The 19271-nt window shown below is 45.7% G+C and overlaps 1 protein-coding gene and 1 pseudogene across 2 annotated transcripts in view; both read left to right on the top strand.

Moving 5' to 3' along the window:
* LOC311199749 (tubulin polyglutamylase TTLL13-like) overlaps positions 1–19271 on the top strand; it is a 176020-nt pseudogene that overhangs the window by 20377 nt on the left and 136372 nt on the right. The window lies entirely within an intron of this gene.
* The window catches only part of LOC311199712 (DNA mismatch repair protein Msh3-like), a gene marked incomplete at its 5' end in the record, with an annotated part of 87783 nt that continues 72674 nt past the window's right edge, over positions 4163–19271 (top strand). Inside the window, 5 exons of the mRNA XM_084273849.1 lie at positions 4163–4687; positions 5608–6316; positions 6524–6751; positions 8877–8928; positions 18588–18700. Coding sequence (XP_084129975.1) covers positions 4163–4687; positions 5608–6316; positions 6524–6751; positions 8877–8928; positions 18588–18700 — 1627 coding nt within the window. The remainder of the gene's footprint in view (positions 4688–5607; positions 6317–6523; positions 6752–8876; positions 8929–18587; positions 18701–19271) is intronic.

Genomic DNA, 19271 nt, shown 5'->3' with positions numbered 1-19271 from the left:
TCTGCCCATGGGTGTCTGGATCAGGGTTGTTTGCCTCTGCATCCCAAAGTCTTATTATCCCATCAAAGGGAACATAAGAACAATTTAGGCTCCAAATGGAGGTTCGATTTAATGTATTATTAAATGGCCACTTCCATTCAAAGTCTCCCCAAAGAATCGACTTATTCTGGTTCCAAAGCCAGTCTAAATTTTTACCCATATCCACAGGCAGAGCTGTTATAGGGATCCCTTGAGCAGGGGTATGTGGTAAAGGCAAACAGGTAATCACATGAGAAAAGTTAAGCATATGAGCAAAACCTCATATCATTTTATAGATCAGACTGTCTGGTTCAGTGTGATTTATAATTGCAGAACCATCAACATGTTGCAAACAATCACACCTATTGAAATGAACAGACAGACAGACAAAAGTAAGACCAGAAACTCAAAGCTGCCAGTCTGTGCTTCAGGTTTCAGTATTTCTTCAATTTCCTCCAGGTACGGTTCATATTTCAGACTTATACCCATGAGGTCTGCACCCTGTGTCTTCTCAGCTGTCCCTTTACTTTTTCTTACTGGAGCAGTCCTGTGATTAAAAGAGAAGAGAACTGCAGGAACATACATATGCTCGACAGTGAATTGGGTAGAAATCTGGTGTCATTCACCTTTTAGGATATTATTTTTCTTCAATGTTCTTACCAGTGCACTACGGGCAATGGCAGAGGAGCGTTTGCATCCTTGGGGAAGTTGAAGGTATATTGTGCTCCCTCCCAAGTGAACACAGATTGATGTTTGTTTTGTCCTCCTGGAAGAGGAATCGTCCTATTCAGCTTGCATTTGGCCGACTGGTTCAGCAGAGCCAGCACCAGCGGCTGAGTGGCACCGTGTCACTGTTGTCTTTGATCCCTTCTGTGATCCCCTGCTTAGCAGCAGATGGTAAAGGATATTGATTATTCTGGAAGGAGGTGACTCAACAGCTTCCCTGGAACCTCACACAGCAGGGATCCAAAGCTCCACACTGTTCCATTAGGTAGTTTCCAGACTTTGCTGGGACATCAAATCTTAGTATATTATTTCCGTATGGACCACTGACAACCTTGATCTTAGATACTGGGTTTTCCCCTGGAGAGCAAACACACACAGCACTAATTAGTCTGTTTTCAGGGGCTCCAGTTACTCCTATTATAATTATTTTTGCCTGGGTAGCAGTCAGTCCTAACCTTTTGGCTGATAACACTTATTTGAGTTCCTATATTAATGGTGAAATGCACAGGTCTGCGCCTGGGACCAGCGGTGAACAGAACATGTGGGTCAGGGTGCTGGTCAGGCCATTCTAAGGTGGGGATTATGCGACTGGTTCGGCCTGAAATTCCCCCTGCCTTTTCTAGTTGAAATCCATCAGGTCCTTCCTTAAGTCTGAGTAAGGACTGACTGACAGGCACAGAGGTTTCAGTTATGTGCCTGTTAATTTTGTAACATTTTTCATTTTGCAAAAGCAACATTTCTTAGCACTTTCCACACAGCCACTCTTGGTTACTTAGATAGAAAGTTCCCATTATCTTTGGATTCCTGGGAGCTGCTGCCCCATACCTTTCAATTCACTTCCACTTTTAGCTGCCAACAACAGAAACCATTGTTCCATGCTATTTCTCAGTTTCTCTTAACAGAGTAAAAGGCATAAGACATGTAAAGGTGATGTTACTGAGAAAAGGCTGGGCTTTTGTTTGCAAGTAGAACTGCAGAGAAACGGTGTCGATGCTGGTTCCTCTTCTTATTGCCTGATTTTAGAAAAAGTAATCTCAGATTGTCAGCGTTGATTTTTTGCAGCTTGTGTGTTTCTCATTCATTCAGTTTTACCTTCAGCATTTAATAATGTACCTCCAAGCCTCATCGCTCAGTAGGTTGTAAAGGAGAAAAGACATTACAGAAACATCGCCTGAGTATCTTGTTGCATGCTGTAAAACCAAATATTATAGGTTCCCCATTGATTTTTAGTCTTTAACTGTTATTGCTTGTAGTGTTTTGGTTGCTGGCTGATGTTATGTTTTTGTGTTTGTGTTGGGGAAAAAAAGTCCCTTGAGAGTGGGATGTTTGTGCTGTGACCTTCTGCCTCAGGGATTCGTAACACCGTTAAAGGATGCTGTTAGCACAGCACATGTGTCACTGCAGCTCTGGGAACTTGATTCAGATGCAGCTTCTGCAGTGTGAAAAGCAGTTTCATTGAATGGTGGGTTTGACTTTGGGAGTTGCAGCAGGTACTTTGCATTTGCTAACTGACAGTCCTTTAACTTTGATGCAGTTTTGCTTTACCCATTGTTGCCTGTTTTTTCACTGGTCCTGCACAGGATACAGTCTGAATAGAGAAATGCTGCTCCAGGAGTGGGGACTCATTTGAACCCACTCCCACATTTTGAGGGTATGAACATACTGTTGCTGTTAAGCATGGGGGGGGTGAAATTTGTTAGCAAGGAGGGATGCAAGGGAGCTGGGGCTTTGCTGTGCTCTTCTCTGAGATGTGGAGGAGCCCTTAGTTTCTAATGAACGGTGCTTCCACTTCCATGTCCTTCCCTGTGATCTGCTGGGGAGGGCAGGCATCAGGGCTTAGAGGGAAGGAGCAGATCAGTCCTGCTGGTGAAGTTCAGCTGAAGCTGCTGGAGAATAATCCCTTAGCAGGCAGTCAAGGTCACTGCTTCAGAGCCCAGCTTCCCATTCTGCCCGCTTGTTTCCGTGTGCGCCGGCTTTCCTCAGCTCTGGGGGAGGATCCCTGCTGTCCCTTTGCTGACTGTCTTTTCCCTCTACTCCTCTTTCAGAAAATCAACCACTTCCCAGGCATGATGGAGATCTGCCGGAAGGACTTGTTAGCGCGCAACCTGAACCGCATGCTCAAGCTCTTCCCCGAGGAGTACAAGATATTCCCCCGCACTTGGTGCCTGCCAGCTGAGTGAGTGATGGGCATTAAAGCAGCTGAGAGCAGGGATAGGAAATGAGGCAGTGGGAACCTCTCTGTGGTTTGCTGGGGGGTGTCTCTCACACTTGGGATCCCACCCTGTGACTGAGCAGTGTGTCGGCACATGTCTCTGGCTTCAGGCCGTGTGCCTTGCAGGCAGAGTGCATCTTCGCTGCAAGAGCATCTTATTCAGCTGCTCCTCATAGGGGAGATGCTGCAGGCCCTTAATCATCTTCGTAGCCCTACCAGCCTCAGCAGCTGCCTGCACCAAGAGACACAGCAGTGGCATTTAAGAGAGGTGCTCCTGGCTCTGCCGGCCAACCCAGTGCTGGGGAGAGCCAGCCATGATGCCCAGGAAAGGTCCATGAGATGAGGGGCAGTATGGGGAAGCCTCAGTCTCCCTCCCCTCAGGAGTACTGGCATACTGGGGCGGTGCTTTGGTGGTTTCCGCAATGACTGTGACCATGGTGATTTTCTGGACTGGTTTAGGCACTGGAATTTGCCACCCTGGGCAAGGAGCTTGCCGAGGAGCTGTGTGTCTGATGGCTCTTTCCCTGGCTTTGCAGAGATCGTGGCTGCCTGGGAGGCCGTGTCTGTAACTGGACACATAATTGCCCTGCTGGAACATAATCTGGTCCCTCAGAAGGCGGTCAAGGGCACCGCTTTACAGCCCAGCTTCCCGTTCTGCCCACTGGTTTGCATGAGCACCGACTGCTCTCTTGTCTCTTTCCATTCCAGTGTTCCCTCCATCAACCTGACCAGCTGCAAGTATGAGAGTGGTAAGCCCGAGGGGTCGCAGCGTGTCCTTTTCAGCCAGGGATGAGCGCTGGTGCCCAATGCCCGCGGCACGCTCGCTGTTGCTTCGTGCCTTTATTGCTCACAAGCCCCGTGGAGCCCTGTGCAAAGGAAGGAGCGACACCGCAATGGCGGTGCAAGCCCCCCGCCCCCCGTCTGCCTGTCTTTGCCATCCAGCTGCTGAAGTGGGTGAGAGGGGTTTAGTGAGGGGCAGTTTGGATGCCAGACTGGAATGATGGGACAGCTCTGGCCTGCACATGGTGCTCTGGGACCCTGAGGCATGTGGACTCAGGGGGCTGAGAGGTCCCGGAATACCTGCAGCCAAGGTCTGGGCTGTGTTTAGCTGCGTAAAGCTTTTCTGTCACCTCTCAGTTTGCTCGGCAGTTCGCGCAGGCAGGTCAAGCAGGCAGGGTATCTTGCCCTGACACCAACATCTCAAACATGGTCCTCACTAGGAAACGGGCTTCCCATGCAAAGGCTGTGGCAACCCAGACAGAGGGTCTGCTCCATAATGTGGCAGTTCAGGTTTCTGACTGCCAGGAGTGCCTCAGCCTGCTGCTGCCAGGGAAGGATGAGAAGGATGCGACTTGCGTGCAGTGTGAGCAGCTGCTCAGCCTTCTTGTGGAGCTTAGGAAGGAGGTAGATAGACTGCGGACCATCAGAGAATGCGAGCGGGAGATAGACTGGTGGAGCAACTCTCTGCGAAAAAGGCGCAGAGATTGCACTTCCCAGACTGAGGGAGTATTGGGAGAAACGGCCCCTCTCTCTCACCATAGTCAAGCAGGGAGAGACAGCTTGAGAGGAGAGGAGGAATGGCAGCAGGTCTCAGCCCGGCGTTGCAGGCGACCCCCATCCCGACCTACCTCGGTTCCGCTGGTCCCTCTCTGTAACAGGTATGAAGCCCTGAAACCAGGGGGAGACGTGAGTGATGATGACATAGGAGCGCTGCCGCCAAGCTTGCCCAAGGTAAGGCGGACGGCTCCACGTTTGAAGACTGCTTCCTCCAGGAAAGAAAGGAGGGTGATAGTTGTGGGCGACTCTCTTCTGAGAGGAACAGAGGGCCCAATATGTCGGCCTGACCCTACCCATAGGGAGGTGTGCTGCCTTCCCGGGGCACGGGTCAGGGATATTTCTAGAAAACTCCCCAGCCTTATCCGCCCCTCTGATTATTACCCTTTATTGGTAGTTCAGACTGGCAGTGATGGGATTGCTGACAGAAGCATGAGGATTATAAAAAATGATTTTAGGAGGCTGGGAAAGTTAGTCGATGGAGCAGGCATGCAAGTTGTGTTTACCAGTATTCCTTTGGTGGCAGGGGCAAACACTGAGATAAGCAGAAAAGGCCATCTTATAAATGCATGGCTGAGAGGCTGGTGCAAACGCAAAAATTTTGGATTCTTTGCTCACGAGGCGGCCTACTCGGCACCTGGCCTGAGGACAGCTGATGGGAATTGCCTGTCTCCGAAAGGGAAACGGATACTTGCCCAGGAGCTGGCAGGACTTGTAGAAAGGGCTTTAAACTAGATAGGAAGGGGGAAGGGGATGAAGCCAGGTCTGATAGAGATCGGCCTGGGGAAGTGGTATTGGGATTAGTAGAGAGGCAAGGGGCTCAGCTGAGGTGCGTCTACACTAATGCACGTAGCATGGGCAACAAGCAAGAAGAGTTGGAAGCCATAGTGCGGCAGGCAAACTATGACCTGGTTGCCATAACAGAAACATGGTGGGATTGCTCCCATGACTGGAGTGCTGCAATGGATGGCTACAAACTCTTCAGGAGAGACAGGCAAGGAAGGAGGGGTGGTGGTGTGGCTCTATACGTTAGGGAATCCTTTTCTGCTACTGAGATTGTGACTGGGGATGATAACATTGAATCCCTATGGGTAAAGATCAGAGGAAGGGCTGACAAGGCAGACATCCTGGTGGGCGTCTGTTATAGACCGCCAAACCAGGATGAAGAGACAGATGAGGTGTTCTGCAAGCAGCTGGCACGAGCTGCACGGTCATCAGCCCTTGTCCTCATGGGGGACTTCAACTTCCCTGACATATGCTGGGAGTACAGCACAGCACAGAAGAAGCAGTCTAGGAGGTTTTTGGAGTGCATAGAGGATGCCTTCCTGATGCAGCTGGTCAGAGAGCCCACAAGAGGAACTGCCCCGCTAGACCTGCTGTTCATGAACAGGGAAGGTCTGGTAGGAGATGTGAAGGTTGGGGACTGCCTTGGACAGAGTGACCATGAAATGATACATTTCTCAATTCATGGTGGAGCTTGGAGGGGGAATAGTAAAACTGCTACCTTGGACTTCCGGAGGGCGGACTTTGATTTGTTCAAGAGACTGGTAGGGGGAGTCCCTTGGCATTTAGTCCTAGCGAACAAAGGGGTACAAGAGAGCTGGTTGCTCTTCAAGAAGGAAGTCTTAAGGGCACAGGAGCAGGCGGTCCCCCTGAGCCGCAAAATGAGCCGGCGGGGAAGAAGACCGGCATGGATGAATAGGGAGTTATTCTTGAGGCTCCGGGAGAAAAAGAGAATCTACCGCCTGTGGAAGGAGGGACGGGCAACTGAGAATGAATTCAAGGAAGTCGTCAGGATGTGTAGAGGTGAAATCAGAAAGGCAAAAGCCCAGCTTGAATTTAACCTGGCCGCTGGGGTGAAAAGGAATAACAAACTCTTTTATAAGTACATTAACAGTAAGAGGAGGACAAAGGAGAATATCCACTCTTTACTGGATGAGGCTGGGAATATGATCACTGAGGATAAGGAAAAGGCGGAGGTTCTGAATGCCTTCTTTACTTCTGTCTTTAAAGGTCAGACCAGTTATGCTCAGGGTACTCCTCTCTCTGACCTGGTAGTCTCGGCTGGGGAGCATGCTAACTCCCCTGTGATTCTGGAAGAAACGGTCAGAGACTTCCTACTCCAACTGGACTGCCACAAGTCCATGGGGCCTGATGAGATCCACCCGAGAGTGCTGAGGGAACTGGCAGAGGTGGTAGCCGAGCCGCTTTCCATTATCTATCAGCTCTCCTTGTTGACTGGTGAGGTCCCAGAAGACTGGAGGCTCGCCAATGTGACTCCCATTTACAAGAAAGGTTGTAAGGAGGATCTGGGGAACTACAGGCCTGTTAGCCTGACCTCGGTTCCAGGGAAGGTTATGGAACAGATAGTCTTGAGGGAGATCATGCGGCATCTGCGGGATGGCCGGGGGATTAGGCCTAGCCAGCATGGGTTCATGAAGGGCAGGTCCTGTTTGACCAACCTGATCTCCTTCTATGATCTAGTGACCCATCTGCCGGATGAGGGAAAGGCTGTTGATGTGGTCTACCTAGACTTCAGCAAAGCCTTTGACACTGTCTCCCACGGTATTCTCCTGCAGAAGCTGGCAGCCCGTGGCTTGGATGGGTACACCCTCGGCTGGGTAAGGAGCTGGCTGGAGGGCCGGGCTCAGAGAGTGGTAGTAAATGGAGTTAAATCCAGCTGGCGACCGGTCACGAGTGGTGTTCCCCAGGGGTCGGTGCTGGGGCCTGTCCTCTTCAATATCTTTATTGATGACCTAGATGAGGGCATTGAGTGCACCCTCAGTAAGTTTGCAGATGACACTAAATTGGCTGGGAGTGTGGATCTGCCTGGGGGTAGCGAGGCCCTACAGAGGGATCTGGACAGGCTGGAGAGCTGGGCTGAAGCCAATGGCATGAGGTTCAACAAGAGCAAATGCCGAGTCCTGCACTTTGGCCACAACAACCCCAGGCAGCGCTATAGGCTTGGGGTGGAGTGGCTGGAGGACTGTGTGGAGGAAATGGACCTGGGGGTACTGATTGATGCCCGGCTGAACATGAGCCGACAGTGTGCGCGGGTGGCCAAGAGGGCCAACGGCATCCTGGCTTGCATCAAAAATAGTGTTACTAGTAGGAACAGGGAGGTGGTTGTCCCCCTGTACTCAGCACTTGTGAGGCCGCATCTCGGGTACTGTGTTCAGTTTTGGGCCCCTCACTACAGGAAAGACATTGAGGCCCTGGAACGCGTTCAGAGGAGGGCTACTAAGCTGGTGAGGGGTCTGGAACACAGGCCTTACGAGGAGCGGCTGAGGGAGCTGGGATTGTTCAGCCTGGAGAAGAGGAGGCTCAGAGGAGACCTTATGGCTCTCTATAGCTTCCTTAAGGGGGGTTGTAGTGAGCTAGGGGTCGGCCTCTTCTCCCGTGTAGACAGCGACAGAACTAGAGGGAATGGTATCAAGCTGCGGCAGGGGAGGTTCAGGCTGAACATTAGGAAGCACTACTTCTCTGAAAGGGTAGTCAGGCACTGGAATGCACTGCCCAGGGAGGTGGTGGAGTCACCGACCCTGGGGGTGTTCAAGGAAAGACTGGACGTTGTATTGAGGGACATGGTTTAGTGGGAGCTAGTAGTAATAGGTGAATGGTTGGACTGGATGATCTTTTAGGTCTTTTCCAACCTTGATAATTCTGTGATTCTGTGATTCTGTGACTTTTGTATGAGAGTTTCAAAACTCATTTTATTTCAGTATTATCCTGTCATCTTTTCCTTTATTCTGCTAGTCCAAAATTTTTGGTGTCTTTTAGATCTAGTCACTCTCTTCCCACTATTCAATTTACTGCTCTTGTTTATGGCACTTGAAGTTTTATTTAAAGATGCAAGGTAGGACTGTAATATTTTAGTTACACAGTATGTAATACAAAGCTCATTTTTTTCTGCCTGACACTGTATTGTCTGGTTGTGTCGACATTCTCTAAAAGTCCCTTTTGGTAAAAGACCTTGGTAATTTAGGGGGAGTTTTGAGAGTCAATTATCACTATGTTAGAGGATCATTTTAAATAGTATTAAATGGTTGCTGTAGGTCTTACAGTCAAGTATTAAATTATCTGAAGTATTTCTTAGCATGAGTAGATTCAACAGCATTTTGCAGCAGTGCGTTGTCTTTGTAAAAATAAATAATTCAGTATGGAATAATATAGCTGGCTTGTGGGGGAAATATATCAAAAGCAGATTAAAATGACACTGTAATTCCTGGATTACATTTCTGCTTTCTTTTCCAAATAGTTATATACATGAGACTCGTTATTTGACCCAGACGTTGCTTCCCTCCTTTTCCCTAAACATCAGTTTTGTTGTGCTTTCCAGAGACAACAGTTCCCTGTGTGTTTCTAGTGCGTGTCACGTACTGGAAAATCTTGGCACTGGGCTCCTCGTCATGGTTACCGTAAGGAGCTGTTGCTTTTCATGCTGCAGTGTTTCCTTTTAGCTTGTGACCACATTAACAGATATATTATGCTGTTGCCTTGTGCTGTTCTCTGTGGGAACTCAGGGTGTAGCTCCTGCAGCTGTGGCTGCTCCCATCCCACCGTCCTGTCTTTTGTGCTGCATTTCAGAATTCACTTTGGTCTGACCTTGGACTTGCTCTTACAACCTGCTTCTCACTTCTGTCAGCTCCTTTGTTGTACCAGTGACAGATGCTACACGGTTTAGTGAAATGACCTATGTGATGCTGGCGACCTGTGTGATGTTGGTGGTGGTCCTGCTTCAAGTGTAGGGCTGCAAAACATGACCTCCAGAGGCCCCTTGGTGATTTCTGCAGTTTTAGAGGTGGTTCTGCGTGGTCCCACTCTGCTCACTGTGATCACTCCTGACATTTAAAAAAATCAAGTGTTAAGCAGTGAAAATAGGAAAACTTGGACGGGGGAGGGGGGCAGAAGGATAAGGCACTGAAAGTCTCTCAGGGGTGAGTCCTTACACTGACCAGCTGCAAATAGTGAAATAAAGCATCTGGCCCTAGGGAGGGGCTGGAAGAGAACTGTGATACAAGCCTGAGACAATAGCCAGTGCTCCTAAAGCTATCTGGTGACAAGCTTTTGCCACAGTTTCCATTAGAACTCTGCTCTGTCTACCATCTCTTCACTCCACTGTTGGTGAGACATTTAACTGTGCTAAAGACAGCACAATTTTTTTTCCCTTCTCTCCACCATTCTTTTTTTCTGTCATAGCATGCTCCAAGTGCTTGGTGCACAGTCAAAAAAGCTCCACAGCTATTGCAGAGTGAACAGTGGGAATAAGCAAGCAAAGATAAGGTGAGGAGAGTGGTACCATGACAGTGAGTAGCTATGTTGATGTAGACACGCAGAGAACTGCATAGAACTGTTTAGGTTGGAAAAGACCATGAAAATCGTCCAGTCCGACTGTCATCGTAGCACTGCCAAATCCACAGCTAAGTCACGTCCCTAAACACCACATCAGCATGTCTTTTAAATACTTATAGGGATGGTGACTCCACCACTTCCCTGAGAAGCCTGTTCCAGGTTTTGACAAGACTTTCAGTGAAGAAACTCCTTAGTCTAAACTTTCCCAGGTGCAACCTGAGGCCATCTCCTCTTTTTCTGTTGCTTGGAAGAAGAGACCAATGCCCACCTGGCTACAACGTCCTTTCAATGAGTTGCAGAGAGTGATCAGGTCTCCCCTCAGCCTCCTCCAGGCTAAACAGCCCCATTTCCCTCAGGCACTCCTCGTAAGACTTGTGCTCCAGGCCCTTCACCAGCTTTGTTGCCCTTCTTTGGACATGCTCCAGCATCTCAGTGTCTCTTGTTCTGAGGAGCCCTAAACTGAACCTGGGACTTCAGGTGCAGCCTCACCAGTGGCGAATATGGGGGACAATCATTTCCCCAGTACTACTGGTCGCACTATTTCTGATACAGGCCAGGATGCTGTTGGCCTTCTTGGCCACCTGGACACACTGCTGGCTCACAGTCAGCTGGCTGTCAGTCAACATCTCTAGGTCCTTTTCTGCTGGTCAGCTTTCCAGCCACTCTGCCCCAAGCCAGTGTGTGGGGTTGTTGTGACCCAAATTCAGAACCCAGCACTTGTCCTAGTTGAACCTCACACCATTGGCCTTGACCCATCAATCCAGCCCTCCTGGATCCCTCTGCAGGGCCTTCCTGCCCTCAAGCAGATCAACACTCCCACCCAACTTGGTGTCATCTGTGAACTTACTGAGGGTGCTCTCCTTCTCCTTGTCCAGATAAATGATAAAGATATTAATGAGAACTGTTCCCAGTACTGAGCCCTGGGGAAGTTCATTTGCACCTACTAATTGAGACCAGACACAATTATAACAGTTAGCTTTGACCTAGATCAGTATTTATCCCCTCCCTTCATATAAATTACGCTTGTCTAGCTGTACATTGTTGTATGAATTTTAAGACCGTGTGTGTGAAGAAAATACTGAAAATTACCCTGTCTGGTGGAAAAGAACACAGATTATTAACATGTTGTGCAGTACTCAGCAAAGACCTGAGCAATGAAGAGAGAGGTAATGATCCATTCTTGAAGAAAAAAGGGGGAGACAGTAGTTCAGAATTTGAAAATGATCGCAAAAGCACAATGTGGTGCTCAGGTGTTTTCATTGACTCTAAGCCAGCTGCAGAGAAAGAGACACAGAGGAGTCCTCTATAACTGATTTTAGGATATAGGAGATATATATATATCTATCTCGTAGATGTGGAGCTTCATTAATTTCTGTCACCCATGTATTTTTCATCTTTGTAAATGTATTGTCTGCTTGGGGTTTTAGAAATACTTGCATTTGCTTTTACATTTCCTGTCCTTCCTTCCTTCCCACTTAAAGTTAACATCTTGAAACGAAGTAGCAAGCGTCAAAGCATTCTGTTCCTTTAAAATCCTTGGTGCTCTGGTAGGATAGAGTGTTTTATCAGGATTTTCTGTATCATAAGAAAAAGATGTTACAAGGTCTATGGGTCATGTTAGGACCATGTGGGGGTCATGTCCGTGGTGTCCTTTTGGAGAAACTCTTCATGGCTGTGAACTGTTAAACCTCTTTGTCATGCTGCTGTGTGCCTGAACCCTGAGAGTTTCAAGGACTGCAGAACAGCATGCACCTGGAGCTTGTGGAACTCTTCTCTGACAGTGAAATCATCTTTTGGGGGGTAGGGGGGAAGTCTGTGCTAATTCTCCCAGAAAATTCCAATCTTACAGAAAATTCAGGGCAGGAATACCCATAGACCACAAAATATGCCTGTTTGTGGTCGACTTCATGGTGTGCAGAAAAGAGGCAAACCACAGGGGTGATCCCAAACGATCACAAGTGAACGATTTGAGCTATATTATCACTCTCTCCTCACTCATGCTTTGATTCAGAAAGGGGTATTTTCCATGTTGGGGTGTAACTGGGTGAACGTTACTTCCTTGGCTTTAATGTAGTATGGCAGATGCCAGGTGAGATGTTCCTACATTTTGTTTGTGAGGGTGCTGCTTTGGGGCTTTTTGCTTGTTTGTTTAATTTTTTGAATCCCAGCAAGAATAGCAGTAGCTGCTGGAGCACAACTGTGTCTGTGTTTTGTTCAGTAGTACCTAGTTTTGTTCTTACAGAAGGCACAGTGTCATCTAGTACCTACCTAACCCTCTGCCCTTTGCTTTTATGATAGTTTGCTCTACTTCCTTGACAACTCCCATCTGAGTTCCTAAAGTTGAAATAGTATTTTCCTCAAATTTCTTGGACCTAGACTCTTGTAGATGTATTTTGAGTGCTTGTCAGGAGTGGTTCTGCTAAGGTGACTAGAAGGAAACTGGGATGTGCATGCTGAGAAATGTTGATAGTTTAGATAGTAAAGGACAAGCAACACATTGTCTGCAAGATTTTTCTTTGTGTGCATTATATTTTTGTAAAATATCTGTGTGTATTTTAAAAAACTGTGTCAGAGTTGCTTCTAGGCTTTCTAGCAGCTTCTAGCACAAATAAGGGTCTGGGAGTTTGATCTTTGACAAGCTGAAGGTCTCATAGGGTAATATGTTGTATGTAGTATACTGATAACATACATGTGGTAATAATTATTATTACAGGCAGCAGTGGTTTATATCACTCTGAGAGTGGCAGATACTCAAAGAACGTGACTGTGCTGCCATTTTCATTGCAACAATATTCTCTCCATTTCTGGTATCTGAAGGTTTTTCAGAGAAAATGTGGAAAAGTACTTTACTCTGGCAGGAGAAAAAAGCTGTGCTCTGGTTATAAAAATATATTTACTGAATGCCAGAAGAACAGCTGCTTGGAAATGTCATTGAGGCTTTGCCAGAGAAGCTACTGTAGCTCCATGCCAAGATTTGCCAAAAAAGGAAGGAGGATTGTTTTCCACTTCTCACAGTCAAGTTCAAACCTAGACATCCTGAGCTATAAGAAACTGTGTAATAAAGGCAACACAATGGTGACAAATAAAGGAAATGTAGTTTCTGTTGAGCATGCTCATAAGGGGAGATGACTATGTATACTTGGATTTCTGAAAGGATTAATGCATTCAGGTTACCTTGCTCTGCTGGGCAGCGTTGGCATTTTCCCCTATGATGACACACTGGTAATCCTATTACAGTGCACTATGAGCAGTGCAGAGAAAATAGCAATTTGAATAAAGTGTATAGGAAAAATTAATTAGATTTTTTTTGCATTTATAAATCTGTGCTTAGAATCAGAATTAAAACCTTCTTAATAAGTTGTGGGAACAGAGATTTCCCTTCCTAAATTCTGTATCATTTATGAACTTGTGATATATGGATGTACAGTAAAGTATTGGTGCCTGCACTCTTGCGTTTGAATAGAACCATAGAATGTGTTAGGCTGGAAGGGACCTTTGAAGGCAATCTAGACCAACCCCCTCCAATGAGCAAGGACATCTTTACAATATCCAGTTGCTCAGAGCCCATCAGTCCTCACCTTGAATGTCTCCAGGGGAAGAGGCCTCCACCACCTCTGTGGGTAACCTGTGCCAGTGATCCACCACCCTCACAGTGAAGAACTTTTTCCAAATATCCAAGCAAAATCTCCCCTTTTCCATTACCCCTTGTCCTATTGCTTCACGTCCCTGGGAACAGTTCTTCGCCAGCTTTCTTAAAGGCATCTTTCTGGTATTGGAAGGCCACTATAAGGTCCCCCCGGGCCCCTCTCTTCTCCAGACTGAACAAGCCCAACTCTCTCAGCCTGTCTTCACAGCAGAGGTGCTCCAGCCCTTTGATCATTTTTGTGGCCTCCTCTGGACATGCTCCAGCAGGTCCATGTCCTTGTGTTGAGGGCTCCAGAGCTGGATGCAGTACTGCAGGTGAGGTCTCACTAGAGCAGAGGGACAGAATCCCCTCTCTCAATCTGCTGGCCACACTTCTTGTGATGCAGCCCAGGATGGGGTTGTCCTTCTGGGCTGTGAGTGCACATTGGTGGCTCATGCCCAGCTTCTCATCCACGAGCACCCCTAAGTCCTTTTCCTCAGGGCTGCTTTCTAGCACATCATCTCCTAATCTGTATGGATAACGGGGTTGCCCTGACTCAGGTGCAGGACCCAGCACTTGGCTTTGTTGAACCTCATGAGGTTCACCTGGGCCCACTTCCCCAGCCTGTCCAGGTCTCCCTGGATGGCATCCTGTCCCTCTGGCACATTAACCTCACCACGCAGCTGGGTGTCATCAGCAAAGTTGCTGAGGGTGCACTCAGTCCCACTGTCAGTATCATTAATGAAGATATTAAACAGCACTGATCCCAGCACAGACCCTTGAGGAACTCCTCTTGTCACCATCTTCCATCGGGACTTGGAGCCATTGACCACCACCCCCTAGATGTGACCATGCAGCCAATTCCTTATCCACTGAACATTCCACCCATCAAATCCACATCTCCAGTTTAGAGAGAAGGATGTTGTGGGAGACTGTGTCAATGGCCTTACAGAATTCCAGATAGAAGGCATCAGTAGCTCTTCCCTTGTTCACTGATGCAGTTGCTCCATTGCAGAAAGCCACTGGATTGGTCAGGCAGGACTTGCCCTAGTAAAGCTGTGGTGGCTGGCTGGAATCCATGGCTCCATGTGCCTCAGAATAGCTTCTAGGAGGATCTGTTCCACGATCTTCCCAGGCACAAAGGTGAGGCTGACAGGGTGGTGGTTCTTAGGGTTCTCTTTCCTACCCTTTTCAAAAATGGCTGTGATGTTTCTTCTCTTCCAGTCACTAGGGACTTTACCTGACTGCTATGACTTTTCACATATCCTGGAGAGTGGCTTGGCAACTGCATCAACCAGTTCCTTCAGGACTCTGAGACGCATCAGGTCTCGCAGACCTGTGTGAAACACAAGTCACGACCCTGATCTCTTACAGTGGGAGGGACTCCCATCTCCTTAGTCCCTGTCTTGTGGGCCCTCAACTTGAGAGCGGTGAAGGCAGAGGTCACCAGTGAAGACCAAGGCAAGAAAGTTGAGAACCTTAGCATTTTCCTCATGTGTTGTTACCAGTTCACCACTGTTCCTCATCATGGGCAGTACACTTTCTTTAACCTTCCTTTTCTGGTTGACATAACCTGTAGAAGCCCTTCTGTTTTTTCTTGGCATCCCTCGCTAACTTCAGCTCCAGCCATGCCTTGGCCATCCTGACCTCTTCCCTACAGAACCAGGCAACATCCCTGTACTTTTCCCAGGATACCTGTGCCTGCTTCCACTGCCTGTGTAATTCCATCTTGCTTTTTGGTTTGACCAGCAGGTCACGACTCAGCCATGTCCGTCTCTTGCCTTCCTTGCCCAGTGTCTTACACCTGGGGATTTAGAACTCTTGTGCTCTGTTGAAAGCATCCTTAGATAGTCCTATGAATAGTCCTAATGCAGAATGGACAGGGAAGAATATTAGTTGGAAAGTGAAATTCTGGAGTCATTTGCTTTCCTTAGGAAAGCTGCCTGAGATGTAAGAAAACTTGGTTTGCATGTGTTTGTTTTTCAGGACATCTTTATGCACTTCATGCCTTGATACAAACTATATTCTTCTTGCTTTTAGCATTTTTTTAGTCTTAAGAGATCCCCCTCTCTCCATCCCACCCAAGTTTAATGATCTCTTTCAAATATTTTCCCTGCAGCACCTTGTAGAGCAATGAATCTTTAAGTTCATGGATTGAATTGTAAGATAAATAGAGGGATAATGTTGATCCTTTTATTTTCCTTGTAGGGTGACAGATAAATTAGTCTCTGTAGTAAGTGAATCATAGAACAGTATAGGTAGAAATGGACTTAATATATTAGGTTATTTGCACAAAACTGTGTGTGTGTGTAAACCTGTGTCTCTGGTCAATATCCAGTTAAAGGTAGTAGCCAGAAAAACTTGTGCTAGGAATGTAAAAGGCTTTGAAAAGTTGAGTTTCATCACTGACTAGTCCTATCAGCATCATGGGACTATTGGATTGCTTGTTTTCAGAAGTACTACAAAGGATATCAATAAAATACTGGATGAGCTGCACAGCAGTTCATTGCAGATGTTCTGACAAGAATGATGTTTACAGAAGTTGATGGCAAATTGACTTCTGATTTAAATAGGCATTGGTAGCTGGAGAGATAAAGCATCAACATAAGCATCAACATATCATTCTGGCTATAATCAGAAAAATGGCCTATGGGTGATCATCTGGCTAAACAAAGGACAGACATGAGAACCTTCTGCAGAAAATTTTATTTTCATACATCTTGATAAAAATGCAGATTTTTCTTCATGTTGAATAGATATATGTAACCTAGTTTTTTTTTGCTTTATCTAGAATTTCAGACATACTTTCAGATAGACAAAATGTCAGATACTTGTTTGATTATGCCTTATCTAGAATATGTATATTAAAATATGTGAAGAACTATTTCCTACCAATATATAGTTGATGGACAAAGGTATCAGTATAAGTCACTCAAGTTATATTGATTGTAAGTATAATTTGCCAAAGTTGATGCTATGAAGCTGGATACATCTGGTTATGGAATGAAAGAAAAATCACAAATGCATTGAAGAAAATGCCAGTTTTTCTCTCTTTAAAAACAAGCAGGTGTGGCATGAATCATTCAATGAATTAACCTCCCCAAAGTCTCCTGTTTTGTCATTGGTTCTAAAAATTAGCTCTGCAGACCTTGCTAGGCCTGGCTTTTCTGAAGGCAGTGTTTTGAAAACAAGTGGAAATGAAAAATAAAAAGATTTCTGCTGTCTTGTTGGACTGGCTCAAAGGCTGGTACTCTGCTAACCTCCAGATACCCTACAACATGTTTTAAAAAGTTTAATGCTGAGGTGGTATTCCTGAAAAAGGCTGTAGTGACTATCCATCCTAATTTAGCAGAATGGATGGATGTGTTAGAGCAGATTATTACTGAAGGTTAGAGCAAGTGAGAAATGCAAGGAGGACAATAGGTGATTGCTATCGGAGGTTGGGGAGCACAGACTAATTGTCTTTTACAGAAATCCATTTGTTACAAAAATGTTTGCTCATTCAGAGTATGATTGGGGCAGAGGAGAGTCACAGAGGATCTAAAGACTAAAAGCTTAATTAGATCAGTCAGTTAAAACTAAGGGACTTGAAGTAGGCAAGGGATCACCTGGGATGTGCTAAGAAAAATAAGACCTCTAAGACTCAGTTAGTTTGTCACTATTTTACCTGTTATAGGAAAATATCTCTCATTTTTAAGACTTGATCCTCAGAGACATATTGATGCTTTCTGATGGAGATATGTACGATGTAATGCAGAAACCCTGGCTGGCTGAAATAAAAAAGCCCTGTAAAAAGGGTATTGATTAATTTCCTTCCTATAATACCTACACAATCCCTCACATTGGCATAATTCCAGTGTGCTGGAATTATTTGGTTAATTCACATCCGGTGGTAGTATGATATTCTGATACTCTGGTAGTATGATGCTTAGATACTCTGAGGCCAAGTATGTTTTATAAATGTCTTTTACTGTCAGCTTCCTACTGGCCACTTCAGTGCTATTCTGTAGCTGTGTAATTAGGCTCAGTGTTAGCAGGGGGAATGTGTATGATTTTTGTTTTGGTTTTTAACCAGCACATCTGTTGAATGCTGAATTACCAGCTCTACAAATTAAATTGATAATGCAGCATCCACTTTTCATTTCAGTGAGCAGTTAGGAAAATCAGCCAGTGTAGAAAGGTTGTATCTTGTAAAAAGCACACACATATTCTCCTCTGAGTCAGATTTTGGCATCTCAGGTGTACTGCTTGACGCTCTAGCCCAGGTACCACACAAGAGTGTGCATTGCAAAGAATAAAGGGCTTTGCCACTGACTTTCATAAGCAGGCTGTGGAAGCAGGGGTCACAGGAAACAGGCTAGATTAATTTCTCATGGGTCACAAAACTGGCTGAAACCCTGTACTGCTGTAATTCTCAGTTATTTGCTGGCAGGGAAGGGTTCATTTGGCTTAATGGTGGAACAGAGTAAGTTTGCTACATTTGCTGGTACTGTGAAACTGGCAGGAGCTGCTGGCTTGTTGGGAGCATTGGGCCATCATTAATGACTCCCTGACAACCAAGAAATCACCTCCTTTAGTACAAGGAAGATAAGAATCTTCAAATAGTTACAAAAGGACAAGAATACTTTATTTCAGCTTTATAAAGGAAAAGGTTGTAGGTTAATGTTGCAGTGAGTTGTACAGCATACAACAAAGCCTTTAAAGGATAATGAAATGTGGTAATACATAGCACAGGGTAATTGCTTTATTGTTTACTCAGTCTTTAAGAATAGATAAGGCAAATACTTGTAATGTTTGATGAAAACATTTACATCTATGTTGCAGGTGTACTAGACAACCTCTTGAAGTCTCTTCTGGGCTTGCTTGCTGTTGCTGTTTGGATTTTGTTTGCACTTTTACAATGGAAAGAAGAAAGCTTTTTGAAAAAAAAAATCACACTTAGATTCTAAATGTTTCCAGCCCACACAAATAACTCATCTCTTCATTTTTTAACCATTCAATTCTTAACAAATGAAAGAGAAAAGAAAGTACGCTTTTGTAGTAAGTGTTCTTCATGAAGGAAGCATAAATACTCAAAAGTCCATTATTTTTTCTTTGCAGGTTACGGGATGACCGAATCAGGATAGAAAGGATGGGAAATCTTCATTTTGAATACAGCCATGCTTTCCAGCTGATCACTGATTTTTACACAAAAGAAGTGCCTGATACTACAGGTATCTTGTTCAGATTTTTACATAAAAGAAGTGCCTGATATTACTGGTCTGCCATTGACAACATCTGTTAGCTTTTTGTGACGGAAAGACACTGAACCACAGGCTTTTAAAATAGAATTAATAGTAATTTATTCTAAAAAAAAAAACCCAGAATGCAGATTCAGTACGTCACTTGCAGGTTATTGTTGGATACAATGGGGAATTCACTATTGCAGTTTGGAAGTATGACCACACTGATTACAATCACAAAAGATCCACAAAATACTCTTACTACAACCACTGTGGCTTCCCTAAAACATAGGATCACAGCTCACAAGCACACAAAATATTACAATCACAAAGATCCATAAAATACTCTGCTGCCAACACACAATAAAATGATCTACAACAGTCACAAACCCCACGGTTACACTCGCCGTAGGCAATTAGCTTCCCTACGATCACAAAGATCCACAAAATACTCTTATTACAGCCACTGTAGCTTCCCTAAAACACACGATCACAGCTGACAAGCACACAAAATATTACCCATACGTTAGTCACTCAGAGCGACACACTTAAAACATATCAA

Source organism: Gallinula chloropus, assembly GCF_964237585.1.
Source record: "Gallinula chloropus genome assembly, chromosome: 21".
In the NCBI taxonomy this organism is placed as follows: Eukaryota; Metazoa; Chordata; class Aves; order Gruiformes; family Rallidae; genus Gallinula; species Gallinula chloropus.
This window is presented reverse-complemented; position numbering and strand designations above follow the sequence as displayed.